The sequence below is a fragment of the Herpailurus yagouaroundi genome, unplaced genomic scaffold (assembly GCF_014898765.1).
Source record: "Herpailurus yagouaroundi ecotype Mexico unplaced genomic scaffold, PumYag 67623, whole genome shotgun sequence".
NCBI classification, from domain to species: Eukaryota; Metazoa; Chordata; class Mammalia; order Carnivora; family Felidae; genus Herpailurus; species Herpailurus yagouaroundi.
This window is the reverse complement of record NW_024420424.1, coordinates 4253622-4269679: the sequence shown is the minus strand read 5'-3', so window position 1 is coordinate 4269679 and position 16058 is coordinate 4253622. Positions and strand designations below refer to the sequence as shown.

Below are 16058 nucleotides of genomic sequence, written 5' to 3'. Positions count from 1 at the left end.
CAGGTGAAGCCAGACAACATCAAAGCCTGCTACTAAAGAAATTTTAATGTATACTTTTACATCTTTAATAGGGCTATCTTTAACCAATCAAGCAACTAAACACAAATATCAAACAATATATCTTTGTCTTACTCCAAATATTGTGAAAATCTGGGCTACTTTCATAGCCATTGGGTACTGTATGAGAAGACAAAGATGGTATTTTTTCTAAATACCTTGTTTCTTGATTCTGAATACATAAAACAGACGATATATGTATAAAACATACAGTCCAGTCTTTGGCCAGTTTACTTACCTTGAACCAAGTGAAGTTCTTGCCACTGGAAAGAAAATTCCCAGTGCATTAAGTAGAGTAAATGTTCATGTTAGGGCTTTCAATTCCTGGATCAAAAGTTACTTCTCACTTTACTTCTCTCCTTCCTTCATATATATTTATAATACAGTTAAGCCTCTGTGGGCAATATTATTGTAAATAAAAAAATGCCAGGGATTCATAGCTTAGCTGTTAAAACTTATAAACCATAAAGACATTAGAAATCTATTCATTTCAAAACAAAATGTTGACTAAAGCTTTGCAGGCTGTTATTTAATACACCAAGCAGCCCACACTTAAAATATTAAAACATTTATTACCTAAAAGTGACCTAAAGAATATCTGCAATGGCAAAAAAAACCCTTAATTTTCTTTGATAAGCAGTCTAGTTTTTCAAATAAAAAACAGTAATAAAATATATAATAAAGAAACAAGAAAGAAAGGGCCCAAGAGTTACATGTTAAAACCTCTGAAGCTCAATAATGGAAAGGAAACTCCTTATTTCTTTCTTCTTGTTAATTATCTCCGGTACCTGAGTTAAGGCATAAAGTAGCAAGAGTGCAATTGATTCCAAACAACTTGGAATTTTATTGTAAACATCCCATAAAGAATGGCCAACAAATTAGTCCAGTTTTTTGTCTTTGAAGATAATTGCTTATAGTGACTGGTAACTGCCAAACAAAACATCTTTTATAAACCAAGCCAGTTAGTTTACCTTTCTTTACTGAATTTTAGTTTAATGGACATTTTGTCCATATACAACATCACATTAACTATTAACTCAATGACTTTCTATCTTAAAATTTGTGGATACTAATAACAAACATAAGGTACAGTTTTGTTAATACTTTGTAAGGGATTACAAAAGACAAAGATGGTAAGTTACAGGACAAAGAAATAAATTACTGATTGCCATCACCACAGTATTGTTTAAAAAATTAACATTTCTAGTACTGCTTAATGTGTATCTGGTGACATATGTAAAAACACATTTCCCAACTGGGTTTCTAAATATTTTTGTATGTGATTTTAAAAGTCAATTACCAATGGTGATTATATGTATCAATAGTTTTATTTTTTAGAAAATACTTATCATGCTTTTATATGTCAAAGTCTCATATTATAGATTTAATTAAGATAGGTATAAGAATAACAAATGGACATACATATAAATAAACACACATTAACTCTAAACTGCAGGGCCTTTCTACTGTACTTCTCCCATCAGTGAATCATAAATTGCTAGTCTTGTTGAAGAATGCTAAATTAGGTGCAGTCTTCATTGCAGTAAGAGAAATGAGGATAAAAGTAAGCAGGGGAGGAATGATTGAAAAGAAAATAATCAAGAATAAGGCTATATAAGAAATAAATGTCTAGAAACTTGAGGGCAACTCATAGTTCACAAAATACAGCACCATGAAAAAAATTAACTTTATATTAGAATTTAAACAAAACTTGGTAAACTTCATAATTAAAACTTAATAAAGAAACTTTAATAAGAAATGAAAATCAAAAAAGCATGAAAATATTTTCACACTAATTTTCAAAACAAGCCTTAAAAGTGATCTTACTCTATTTTCAATACAATTTTCATAAAGCCTCATGTACCACAAAACTGTTGGGGATGGGGTTAATATTTAAAACAATGAATTTTAAATGTCGCAAGTTCCATTCCCTCCCCCAGAGCTGAACTATTCATTTTGGAACCCAAAATGTTGGTAATAAAAGTAAATGTTGGATATCACAGCAAACTGAAAATTATACAGGGTGCAAGTTTCCTTTTTGTGGATGTGAAAATTCTAACTTTAAAAATTAGTGCCAGTTGGTAAATGTGCATAAAATAATTCCCAAGATATATAAGTAATAAAGGTGTTTATCACTACCACAAATGTACAAATTTTGAAAAATGATCAAAAATTTTATATCAAAAACTAAGAAGTGGCATTCATGTTTTTCTTTTCAGTCACTCTGTTATTGTCTGATGACAACCTATAGGATTACAACAAAAACAACAAAATAATAAATCACTCAAATCTATTTCAAATTCTACTCAGTTTCTCAACCTCTGGGTGAAACAAAGTGCTGTATGAAGAATTCTAGCACAAGCCTGATCTCTGGGAAGGGAAACAGAAAAAGAAACAAATGAAGGAAGGATACATTAAAAATAGAGGGACACATGTACATGATAAAACCTAGTTTACCTATAAGGCATAATGAAGTGGATGATCAAGCAGTATATATATATAGGTTAAGTGCTTTACACAGAGACAAAGAGTTGTTAGACTGTGAATATAGCTGTCTTCCGTACAAAATATTCTTTTTTAATGTCTGAGACAAAGTGTGTCAAGTTGGAAAAAAAATCTACACACACACACACACACACACACACACACACAAATTTAGTTCTTAGGCTGATAGGCTACTGAATGTTTTGGAAAGCATCCTATTGCTGGAAGAGATACACACAGAAAGACATAGAAGAAACACAATTTGTTTCATAAACAGATATACATGCTAAGATCTTAAAGCTGGGAATTAAAAGATTATTAGCATTCACGAGAAATATTATAGTTCACTGACTATTAATATCCAGCATAGGATTAGGCTTATACATATGTATGTTCTCACACACGTGTTTATTTCTTAGCAACTTATTTAATATTTAGACTTTTCTTCAAAAATTTCAGCTCATTTCCTACTTGCTTTGCTATGCCTGAATCTGATATTTAGGTTTAAAGGTACTCTAAAAAACTAAAGTGTAAAATATTCAGTGTGATACAAATTACAACACATTCACAGGAGGCGGTGTTACAAAAAAGCAAAGTATAAATTGGGGGGAAATGTTCAGATATAAAAGTAAAAATACTATCTTTCAAACTTTTATTTTCACACTTATTAAAATAATTTGCATGCAAACAGAAAATATCTGTTTGTTTTGTAATAAATGGCAAATATGCTCATCTAACATACCCTGGTGACTTTTGAATCCTAATAACTGAAATCAATATTACAGCAAAATGCTGTTCACTAGTGTTTTCACAGTATTTCACTACATATAAAATGTGCTTAAAAATGTCTTCAGCCTCATTATTCTAATTATCTAAACCTAGAAAATCTTGACATATGGGAAATAAATGTGGCATCTTTTTTCAAAATAAATTATAAATAAGCTTGAGATACCTAAAATCACACAAATGGTAATTCTTCTACATTTGAAGAGATTAGCTCTTCATAGAAGAATGTCAAAAAATTTCACACTAAAATGATACACACAATACATGTTTGGGTATATCCATCAATTTAAGTAAATCTATGTTACTTTGATTAGGGTAAGCCAAATTGTTATTGATTCTAGGAAAACACAGGCACAAATTTAGTCTAAATGCAAAATTAGTCTAATTAGCAAAAATCAAAGGTAGAGTTTCAAATGTGAATGTTTTTGAATCTACAGTATGGTTAAAAGTGTCAGCTGAGTTACAACCAGAAGTCGTTTTGGTTTAGTGAAAAAAACAAAACAAAACAAGACTATAACAACAAAAAAAATCAGCTTGATCTACTGTACAGTAACAGAAGTTAGTGCCATTAACAATTCATAACAATACTTTCTTAAAGCCTGAACATCATTCTTACTGCATGTGAAAACTGTTTAAAGTTGTTAGTACAGGAACAACCCAAACAAAAGAGCAAAGTTATGTATGTACTCCTTCCTTTGCACTTAAGGATTTTCAGATGCATAAAATGGTTGGAAGCATGAAACAAACACATTAGCTTAAGAAATGTTCTGGGATTACTAGGAATACATTAAAAAGTTTCTTTTATCCCCAAAGTCTGATCTAAGTGTAACAAATCTGCTGTTACAATAACAGAGATCAGTATTATCCCACTCACCTTAAAAATCTAAGTATTTAACAAATTAGTGAATTTGCAATCTCTCAAATTTGAGGAGTAAAACTGATCTTGTAACTCAAGCTCACTTATGGAATCATGTGCACTCTACTGCTGTAAACAAGACCATAAGGGTTTTAAAGATTTTTTAATCTATAAAATAATTACTCAAATATTATTGTGCAGTGTAATGAGGTTCTTTTCTGAAAGATTGTAACAGAAGAACCCTTTGGAATGGTATGAGCAAAACCTATTAAAGTTGACTCAAAATATTTGCTAGCCAAAACATCCAATTCAAACTAGCTGCTTTGTTACATTTTAAAATTCAAATGAAAACCAATCACTCACAGCTGTAAATAGTAAGTGGTAGCAGAGATACATAAGTAGTAGACCAAGTCTACTTACACAAATATGTTCTAAGAAAAGCCTAAGGTACAGCATACTACACTTATGAAAGTTTGTTAATTACAACTATTATTTTGAGAGCCAATACAATTATTAACAATCTCTCAGCTTATAACATAGGAGTATTCATTCCTACCAAGTTTGTTCTATTTTTCCTTAGTCAGTAATGAATAACAGCATCTATTTTCTTTAACGTTTCCAGTAGTTGTAGTTAATAGAGGTAGCTGAGCTACTATTCAAAGAAGTTATTCTTTGTGGATGAGGATTTTTTCAAATGTTTATGTTATTCTTTAAACTACATGAGTTCTATTAATGCAATAAAATATAATAGGAAAAAGAAAATGGATGCAAGAAACTTTTGCATTTGGCACCTTGTCTAGATCGATACCTCAAATGTTATTTTTTAATAAAGTTAATGCACACATCAAGACACACCACAAAGATTTGCTACATATTTACAAGGCACCAACCCTTTCTCACCTTTAACATGAATTAAGCAAATCAATGAAAAGCATATCAAGATCCCCCCACCCCCAAAAAACTGTAGTATAAATATATACTTCAGTTCAGTACAATGAAAGTTTAGCCTGGGAAGAGTAAAATAATCCAGATCGTTCTTACAATATAGAAACTGTAAACATTTAATAGCTGCCTATAGGATTGGTGTATTGTGCAAAAGTTATTATTACTGGGTACAAGAATCAAAATGGCAAAAACAAACTATATAAAACTCTGTAAGAAGGTGCTATACTTCTGTGATACAAAAGCAAAAGAGGGATATTCCATTGAGATAAAAATGTCATGCTACTCTTAAGAAGCTGAATGCTCCCTTAATGTAGTAAATCTGTAGTGTGTTTGTGACGTACTGTGTTGTGTGTGTGTGTGTGTGTGTGTGTGTGTGTGTGTGTGTGTGGGCAGAATTTTTTTTTTTAATTTAAGGCCTAATAAGTAAGGCTTGTTTGAATAAATGAAGTGTGGAGATCAAAAGTCTTGAAAAAAATGTATACTGGCATAATGGAAAAGCACCAATGTGAAAGGAAGCAGAAGTCCCCACACAACTTGCTTTGTAGATTTCCTAGTAAATTCCCTGCAGTAGAAGGCCATTTAATTTTTTTTTAAATTACTCTAAATTTATTAACTGTTAATAATTCCATCCCATGAGATGGCTAACCCTGGCTTTTTCTGTCATTTTACGCACTCTGCCTGATCTGGATGTACCAAGATTCAGAGGATCTTCAGTGGACACAAAATTGTCATTATCAGAATCATCATTATATAAAACAGTCCTCCCTGCCTTGGTTTCTTGTTTTATTCGAGGGCGTTTTCTTAAACGTCCTGAAAACATGGTATCAAATTCATCATCTGCAATACGTGCACGTTTGGCTCTGGTGGCTCCTCTAGAAGTACCTCTTCCTCCTCTCCCTCTCCCTCTCCCTCTAGTGGCACCTGCACCTCTTCCTCGACCTCCTCGTCCCCTGCCTCCTCTTCCTCGGCCTCCTCTACTCCATCTACCCCATCTGCCCCATCTGCCCCTTCCTCCTGTGCCTCTTGTCTTCCAGTTTCTTTTTCCATTGGCATATTGCTTTCTGAGTTTTCTTTTAGGCCTGGTTTGTATGAATTTGCTATAGTCGTGGTCTCCATCTACATAATCTTGATCTGTTCTGGAAGTTGATTCAGAATCAGAATCAGAACCACAGGTACTTTCAGAACTCAAACTGGATCCTAACTCTCCACTCTCTGAGGAGGATAAATGTGATTTCTCTTTTGTTTCTTTTTTCTCTTTCTCTTCTCTTCCCATGCTTTCATCTTCTTCTGATGCACTAAGTAGTTTTCTTTTGATTCCTGTCCGAGGCTCTCTGCCATCACCATTTGTAAGGGGTCCATCAAGGGAGTGATCTAAATCAAGATGAATAATTTTTTAAAGTTAAGCTTTGACACGGAAGATTGATTACTTAGGTTCAAAAGTAAAATAAACATTGTATCAAAAAATGTTTAGCACCCAAAGATACATGGGGTAAAATCGTGGAGCATATTGGAGTATAAATTTAAATCTGTTAGAAACTGAAGACACTGAAGTTTTTATTTTTGTCTGTGTTTTTAGGGGGCCAGGGAGGAAAGTATGGAAGGATGATGGGTAATGATGAAGCTGAGCAGAAATCTCAAGGGCTTGAACTCTAGAAAGAATTATCTAGGAATATGTATCAAAATAATTTCACTGACTCAGTGAACAAATATTTACTGATTACCTAATATGATGCTTGAAGTTTGAAATAAGGCAATAATGAGACAAAGTCCTTGCTCTTTGAATTTATATTTTAGTGGGGAAAGCTTGATAGACAATGAAGTAAATAAAAATATAATTTCAAGTAATGATACATGCTATAAAGAAAAAGAAAAGAGGGTGATTAAAAAATGCTCAAGTGTATACATGGGGTATTTTAGATAAAGACTTTCATATTGAGGTAGTATCTGAGAAAAGAACTGAATGAAGTGAGATCTGGGAAAAGAACATTCCATTGGAGGAAACAGAAACCCAGTGTAACTAGAGTATAAGAGAAAAACAGAGTTGTGGTATATAACTGCTAGTGGTGAAGGGTTTTAAAACCAGAGAATGACAGGATCTGACTTATATTTTTAAAGGAGCACTACAGTTGCTCCACATAGAACAGATTATAGAAGGAACAAGATTAGAAGCAGAAACAAGTTGGGAGAACACTGCAATTGTCTAGGTAAGATATGATAAGGGGATGTACCAACAGAGGTGATGAGAAGTGATTAGATTTAGATTATTTCCTTCTAGAGGAGCCATCAGAACCAACCTTTTATTTTTAAGGTTCAAACTGACAGGAATTGATGATGGATAGGATGTCAAGTGTTAAGTGTAGTATTAAGGTCAACTCCGAGGTCTTATGGCCTGAGAGACTGGTTGAATGGTAGAGATATTTTGCTAAGTTGGAGAATCCTAAAAGAGGAATAGGTTTACATAGTCTGGTAGAAAAAAAAAAAATCAATGTTCCAGTTTTAAATACTACAAGAGATCCAAGTAAAGACAATAAAAAAAAGAAAAAGAAAAAAGCAGATAACATAACTGTCAAGAGGTCAGGGGAGACTCATTCAGAGTTAGAGATATAATTTTGGAAATATTCAGTAAGAGATGACATTTAAGGTCAAGAGAACTGAGGGCACTTATTCAGAGGGCAAACAGAAAAAGAAGGTGGCTGATGACTGAGACTTGGGATATTCCAACCATCTAAAGATAAAGAAGAACTGGAAAAAATAATTGAGAAGGAACAGCTAGTGAGGTAGGAGAAAAAAAAGGAGAGTGGACTGAAAAACTTGGAATGAGCAATGACTAGGGTTGTATGGTAACCATAGCAACAAGATAACTCTAATAGTCTTGGTATTATAGACTGAATTATGTTCCTCTCTCAAAAAAATACATATGTTGGTTTTCTGGAGAAAGATGATAATGGAGCAGGAGGACCCTAGGCTCACCGTGTCCCACAAACAACCAGATAACAACCAAATCATCCTAAATACTTCAGAAAACAACTTGAAGACTGACAGAACAAACTCCACAACTAAAGGGAGAGAATAAGCCACATTGAAGAAGGTAGTAAGTCCACAGATATGGTTTAGGTGAGAAAAGGATCATGGGTGCTGCAGAGGGGAGGGAGCCTTGGTCACAGAGAAGGGCGCAAAAGAGTAGAGCACACAGGGGAATGCAAGAGGAGAACAATTACCCAAAACCATTGGCTCGGAAAATAGAGGGGCTGATTTTCAAGAATTCTTACAACCAGTGGGGCTTAAAGCCAAGAGTTTTAAAGGTTAGCAGGCTTGGCTGGGATAGAGACCTGAGGGCACTGCCTTGCCCTTGGAGAAAAGGCAAGCAAACAACCTGGGGGCAGAGCAAGGAAATAGTGATTTGAAGAACACTTGGGACACACATAGGGGAGATTATTCACTCTTCTTGGAGGGCTTTCTTGAGAGGCAGTTTTCACAGAGAAGCTTCTCCAGAAACAAAGGAGCTGACCAGAGCCATTTCCCTCCCCTACCCCTCAGCATAACCACAGAGCCACCAGTGGGAAGCAGCACAGGCCCAATACTGGCTAAATAACTTGTTTATGAGAATCCCCACACCCCTGCACATAGTGGGACTGTCCTTTTCAGTCAAGCTTGCCTCAGTCCCAGCACAGCTGTGGGCCCATCCCCCAGAATACTAGCACAAGCCACTACCACACGACATGTCTAAAGCCTGAAATTTTAAAGGGCACCAGGATTGTCTTGGATAGAGCCTGGCAGGCACTGTGCTGCTCCTGGAGAGAAGGGAGGCAAAAAAAACCCTAGAGGCAGACAGCTTGGAAACAGCAATCTAGAAAATGCTTGGGGCACACAGGTAGGAGATTATTTGCTCTTCTCAGAGTGTTTTGCTGAGAGGCAGCATTCACAGAGACTCCTCTCAGGGAACAAAAGAGCTGGCAGGTGCCATTTTCCTCCCCAGCCCCTCAGCATAAAAAGAGAGCCAGCTGCAGGAATCAGCACAGTGCCTATACTGGCTTCCTAATGTGCTTACACCAAGTCCCACACCACAGCACTCTGGTGAAGACTGCCTTTCTCAGTCAAGCTTGCACCAGTACTAGTGCGGTGGGCTCCTTCCCGAGAAGTACAGCAGAAAATTCTGCCCAAACTACAACTTCCAACAGAGTTCTGCAGGGCTTCAGTTCTAGTGGAAATAGTATCAGGAAACCAGAGCATTTGACAAGGTAACCAGAGCCTAGTGAAAACTTGCCATATTCTGGCCAAGGAATAAACACTACACACTGCAAACAAGAAGAGCCTATGCAGGCAACTGGCCTGAAGGATAGAACAGCTAAAACACAACAGCAGAACAGAAGCAGCACACACCAGAGAGAATCCCAGAAGTTCCAGCTACTGGAAACTACATGACATCATCAAACAATTACTTTCAGGAGCAAGACACATAACTGGCTTTCCTGATGCACAGACAAAGACAAAGACTTAAGACAAAATACAACGATGGAGGAATTCATCCCAAATGAAAGAACAAGATAAGGCCATGCCCACAGATCTAAGTGAAACAGATATAAGTAGCATGCCTAATGGAAAATTTAAAGCAACAATCATAAGGATACTCACTGGGCTTCAGAAAAGAATGGAATACACCAGGTAAACCCTTACCACAGAGATAAAAGAGTTACAAAACAATCATTCAGAAATGAAGAAAGCTATAAATGAGATTGGAACAGGCTTGATGCAATGAACAGCAGGCTGGAAGAAGCAGAGGAACGATTTAGAGATATAGAAGACAAAATAATGGAAAATAATGAAGGTAAAAAAAGATAAATAAGAATTAGGGAACACAAAAATAGACTTAGAGGAATTAATGATTCCATCAAATGTAAAAGCATTTGTATTATAGGAGTCCCAGAAGAAGAAGAGACAGAAAAGGGGACAGAAAAGTTATTTCAAGAAAAAAAACAGCAGAAAACTCCCCTAATCTGGGAAAGGAAAGAGACATCCAGATCCAGGAGGCACAGAAAACTCCCATCAAAATCAACAAAAGAAGAACAGTATCAGGACATATTGTAATTATACTGGCAAAATATACTGATAAATAAAAAAAACCGTAAAAGCAGCAAGACAAAAGAAGTCCTTAAGTTACAAGAGAAGAACCGTAAGGCTACCTGCAGATTTTTTAACAAACAGAAACTTGGCAAGCCAGAAGGGAGTGGCATGATATATTCAACAAGCTGGATGGGAAAAATCTGCAGCCATGAAGACTATGTCCAGCAAGGCTGTCAATCAGAATAGCAGAGATAAAGAGTTTCCCAGACAAACAAAAAGTGAAGGAGTTCCTGACCACTAAAGCAGCCCTGCAAGAAATATTAAAGGGGATCTTTGAGTGGAAAGGAAGGACCAAAAGTAAGAAAGACAAGAAAGGAACAGAGAAAATCTCCAGATACAACGACAAAACAAGTAATAAAACATCACTAAATACATATCTATCAATAATTACTCTGAATATAAATGGACTAAACACTCCAATCAAAAGACAGAAGGTGTCAGAATGGATTAAAAAAAACAAGACCCATCTATATACTGCCTACAACACATTCATTTTAGACATAAAGATGCCTGCAGATTCAAAGTGAGGAGATAGGGAAACATTTATCACACAAACTCCTGTAAACAGAAAGCCAGAGCAGCAACATGTTTATTGGACAAATTAGACTTTAAAACAAAGACTGTAATAAGGGATAAAGAAGGTCACTATATCATAATAATGGGAAACACAAGAACACCTCAAATTATAAATATGGAATTACCCAAATATATAAAATAATTAATAACAAACATAGAGGAACAAATTAATAATAACATAGTAATAGGAGGGGACATTAATACTCCACTTACATCAATGGAAAGAGCATCTAAACAAAATAAAAAAGGACACAATTGTTTTGAGTGCCACACTGGATCAGATGAATTATCATATATACTCAGAACATACCACCCTAAAACAGCACAATTTACATTCTTTTCAAGTGCACATGGACATTCTCAACAACAGATCACATCCTAGGTCACAAATCACGGATTGACGAGGTAGATGAGAGAATAGGTGAATTAGAAGATAAAATTATGGAAAAAAAGGAAGCTGAGAAAAAGAGAGATAAAAAATATCCAGGAGTATAAGGGAAGTATTAGAGAACTAAGTGATGTAATCAAATGGAACAATATCCGTATCATAGGAATTCCAAAGGAAGAAGAGGGAGAGAGAAAGGGGCTGAAGGTGTATTTGAACAAATCATAGCTGAGAACTTCCCTGATCTAGGGAAGGAAACAGGCATTGAAATCCAAGAGGCAAAGAGAACTCACTTCAGACATAACTTGAATCAATATGCTGCACGACATATCATAGTGAAACTGGCAAAATACAAGGATAAAGAGAAAATTCTGGGATAAACAGGCCCTGACTTAAAAACATAGACACATAAGGGTAGTGGCAGACCTATCTATGGAAACTTGGCAGGCCAGAAAGGAATGGGAGGAAATCTTCAATATGATAAACAGAAAAAATATGTAGCCAAAAATCCTTTATCCAGCAAGTCTGTCATTCAGAATAGGAGGAGAAAGGTTTTCCCAAACAAACAAAAACTGAAGGAATTCATGACCACTAAGCCCTACAAGAGATCCTAAGGGGGATTCTGTGAGTGAAATGTTGCAAGGACCACAAAGTACCAGAGACATCACTACAAGCATGAAACCTACAGACATGACAATGACTCTAAACCCATATCTTTCTATAATAACACTGAATGCAAATGGACTAAGTGCTCCAACCAAAAGACATAGGGTATCAGAATGGATAAAAAACAAGACCCATCTATTTGCTGTCTACAATACACTCATTTTAGACCTGAGAACATTTTCAAATTGAAAGTGAGGGGATGGAGAACTATCTATCATGCTACTGGAAGCCAAAAGAAAGCTGGAGTAGCCATACTTATATCAGTCAAACTAGATTTTAAATTAAAGGCTGTAACAAGAAATGAAGAAGGGCATTATATAATAATTACAGGGTCTATCCATCAGGAAGAGCTAATGATTATAAATGTCTATGCACTGAATACAGGAGCCCCAATATATAAAATAATTAATCACAAACATAAGCAACCTTTTTGTAAGAATGTGGTAATTGCAGATTTTAATTATCCACTTACAGCAATGCATAGAACATCTAGACAGAGAATAAACAAAGAAATAAGGGCCCTGAATGATACATTGGATCCGATGGGCTTGAGAGATATATTTAGAACTCTGCATCCCAAAACAACAGAATATACATTCTTCTCGACTGCACGTGGAACATTCTCCAAGATAGATCACATACTGGGTCATAAACCAGCCCTTCATAAGTATAAAAGAACTGAGATCATACCATGCACACTTTCAGAACACAATGCTATGAAACTTGAAATCAACCACAGGAAAAAGTCTGGAAAACCTCCAAAAGCATGGAGGTTAAAGAAAACCCTACTAAAGAATGAATGGGTCGGGGCGCCTGGGTGGCTCAGGCGGTTAAGCGTCTGACTTCCACTCAGGTCATGATCCCCTGTGTCAGGTTCTGTGCTGACAGCTCAGAGCCTGGAGACTGCTTCAGATTCTGTCTCGTCCTCTCATTGCGCCTCCCCAGCTCATGCTCTGTGTCTGTCAATAATAAACGTTAAAAAAATTTAAAAAAAAGGAAAGAATGGGTCAACCAGGCAATTAGAGAAGAAATTAAAAAAATACATGGAAACAAATGAAAATGAAAAGACAACATTCCAAACGCTTTGGGATGCAGTGAAGGCAGTCCTGAGAGGAAAATACATTGCAATCCAGGCCTATCTCAAGAAACAAGAAAAATCCTAAATGCAAAATCTTAACAGCACACCTAAAGGAAATAGAAGCAAAAGAGCAAAAACACACCAAACCCAAGAGAAGAAGAGAAATAATAAAGATCAGAGCAGAAATAAACAGTATAGAACCTAAAAAAACTTTAGAGCAGATCAATATAAACATGAGTTGGTTTTTTGAAAAAATAAACAAAATTGACAAACCTCTAGCCAGGCTTCTCAAAAAGAAAGGGGAGTTTACCCAAATAGATAAAATCACAAATGCAAATGGATTTCTTACAACCAGTCCCTCAGAAATACAAGCAATCATCAGGGAATACTATGAAAATTTATATGCCAACAAACTGGACAACCTGGAATAAATGGACAAATTCCTAAGCACCCACACACTTCCAAAACTCAAACAGGAAGAAAGAGAAAACTTGAACAGACCCACAATCAGTGAAGAAATTGAATCTGTTATCAAAAATCTCCCAACAAATAAGAGTCCAGGACCAGATGGCTTCCCTGCGGAATTCTACCACACATTTAAAGCAGATATAATACCTACCCTTCTCAAGCTGTTCCAAAAAATAGAAAGGGAAGGAAAATTTCCAGACTCATTCTATGAAGCCAGCATTGCTTTGATTCCTAAACCAGATAGAAACCCAGCAAAAAAAACACAAAAAAAACCACAAAAAAACCACAACAAAACAAAACAAAACAAAACAAAACAAAAAAAACCAGAGACCAATATCCCTGATGAATATGGATGCAAAAATTCTCAACAGGATACTACCAAATCCAATTCCACAGCATATAAGAAGAATTACTTACCATGATCAAGTGGGATTCATTCTTGGGCTGCAGGGCTGCTTCAACATTCTCAAATCAATCAATGTGATACATCACATTGATAAAAGAAAAGAAAAGAACCATATGATCCTGTCAATCGATGCAGAAAAGGCCTTTGACAAAATTCAGCAAACTTTCTTAATAAAAACCCTTGAGAAAGTCGGGATAGAAGGAACATACTTAAACATCATCAAAGCCATTTATGAAAAGCTCACAGCTAATATCATCCTCAATGGGGAAAACTGAGAGTTTTCCCCCTGAGATCAGGAACATGACAAGGATGTCCACTCTCACCGCTGTTGTTTAACGTAGTGTTGGAAGTTCTAGCATCAGCGGTCAGACAACAAAAGGAAATCAAAGGCATCCAAATTGGCAATGATGATGTCAAGCATTCACTTTTTGCAGATGACATGATATTATACATGGAAAACCCGACAGACTCCACCAAAAGTCTGCTAGAACTGATACATGAATCCAGCAAAGTCGCAGGATACAAAATCAATGTACAAAAATCAGTTGCATTCTTACACACTAATAATGAAGCAACAGAAAGACAAATAAAGACACTGATCCCATTCACAATTGCACCAAGAAGCATAAAATACCATGGAATCAACCTAACCAAAGATGTAAAAGATCTGTATGATGAAAACTATAGAAAGCTTATGAAGGTATTTGAAGAAGATATAAAGAAATGGAAAAACATTCCGATTGGAAGAATAAATATTGTTAAAATGTCAATACTACCCAAAGCTATCTACACATTCAATGCAATCCCAATCAAAATTGCACCAGCATTCTCGAAGCTAGAATAAGCGATCCTAAAATTTGTATGGAAACACAAAAGACCCTGAATAGCCAAGGTAATATTGAAGAAGAAGACCAAAGCAGGAGGCATCGCAATCCCAGACTTTAGCCTCTACTACAAAGCTGTAATCATCAAGACAGCATGGTATTGGCACAAAAACAGACACATAGACCAATGGAATAGAATAGAAACTCCAGAATTGGACCCACAAAAGTATGGCCAACTAAGCTTTGACAAAGCAGGAAAGAATATCCAATGGAAAAAAGTCTCTTTAACAAATGGTGCTGGAAGAACTGGACAGCAATATGCAGAAGAATGAAACTAAATCACTTTCTTACACCATTAACAAAAGTAAACTCAAAATGGATAAAGGACCTGAATGTCAGACAGGAAACCATCAAAACCCTAGAGGAGAAAGCAGGAAGAAAAATCTTTGACCTCAGCTGCAGCAATTCCTTACTTGACACATCTAAAGGCAAGAAAATTAAAAGCAAAAATGAACTATTGGGACCTCATGAAGAGAATAAGCTTATGCACTGCAAAGGAAACAATCAACAAAACTAAAGTGCAACCAATGAAATGGGAAAATGTATTTGCAAATGACATATCAGACAAAGGGCTAGTATCCAACATCTATAAAGAACTCACCAAACTCCACACCCGAAAAACAAATAATCCAGTGAAGAAATGGGCAGAAGACATGAATAGCCACTTCTCTAAAGAAGAAATCCAGATGGCCAATGGGCACGTGAAAAGATGCTCAATGTCACTCCTCTTCAGGGAAATACAAAGCAAAACCACACTCAGATATCACCTCCCGCCAGTCAGAGTGGCTAAAATGAACAAACCAGCAGACTATAGATGCTAGAGAATGTGGAGAAATGGGAACCCTCTTGTACTGTTGGGGGGAATGCAAACTGGTGCAGCCACTCTGGAAAACAGTGTGGAGTTTCCTCAAAAAATTAAAAATAGATCTATCCTATGACCCAGCAAATGCATGGCTAGGAATTTACCCAAGGGATACAGGAGTGATGATGCATAGGGGCACTTGTACCCCAATGTTTATAGCAGCACTTTCAACAATAGCCAAATTATGGAAAGAGCCTAAATGTCCATCAACTGATGAATGGATAAAGAAGTTGTGGTTTATATATACACTGGAATACTATGTGGCAATGAGAACGAAGGAAATATGGCCTTTTTTAGCAAGGTGGATGGGACTGGAGACTGTTATGCTAAGTGAAATAAGCCATACAGAGAAAGATAGATACCATATATTTTCACTCATGTGGATCCTGAGAAACTTAACAGGAACCCATGGGGGAGGGGAAGGGGAAAAAAAAAAGAGAGAGAGGTTAGAGTGGGAGAGAGCCAAATCATAAGAGACTCTTAA

General features: G+C 36.0%; 1 protein-coding gene across 4 annotated transcripts in view; it reads right to left on the bottom strand.

Annotated features, from left to right (window-relative positions):
• Positions 1–877: 877 nt before the first annotated feature.
• BRWD3 (bromodomain and WD repeat domain containing 3) overlaps positions 878–16058 on the bottom strand; it is a 226521-nt gene continuing 211340 nt past the window's right edge. For all 4 annotated transcript variants that reach the window (XM_040467901.1, XM_040467903.1, XM_040467902.1 and 1 more), the window contains one exon: positions 878–6499. In XM_040467901.1, coding sequence (XP_040323835.1) covers positions 5745–6499 — 755 coding nt within the window. In that variant the 3' untranslated portion in view covers positions 878–5744. The remainder of the gene's footprint in view (positions 6500–16058) is intronic.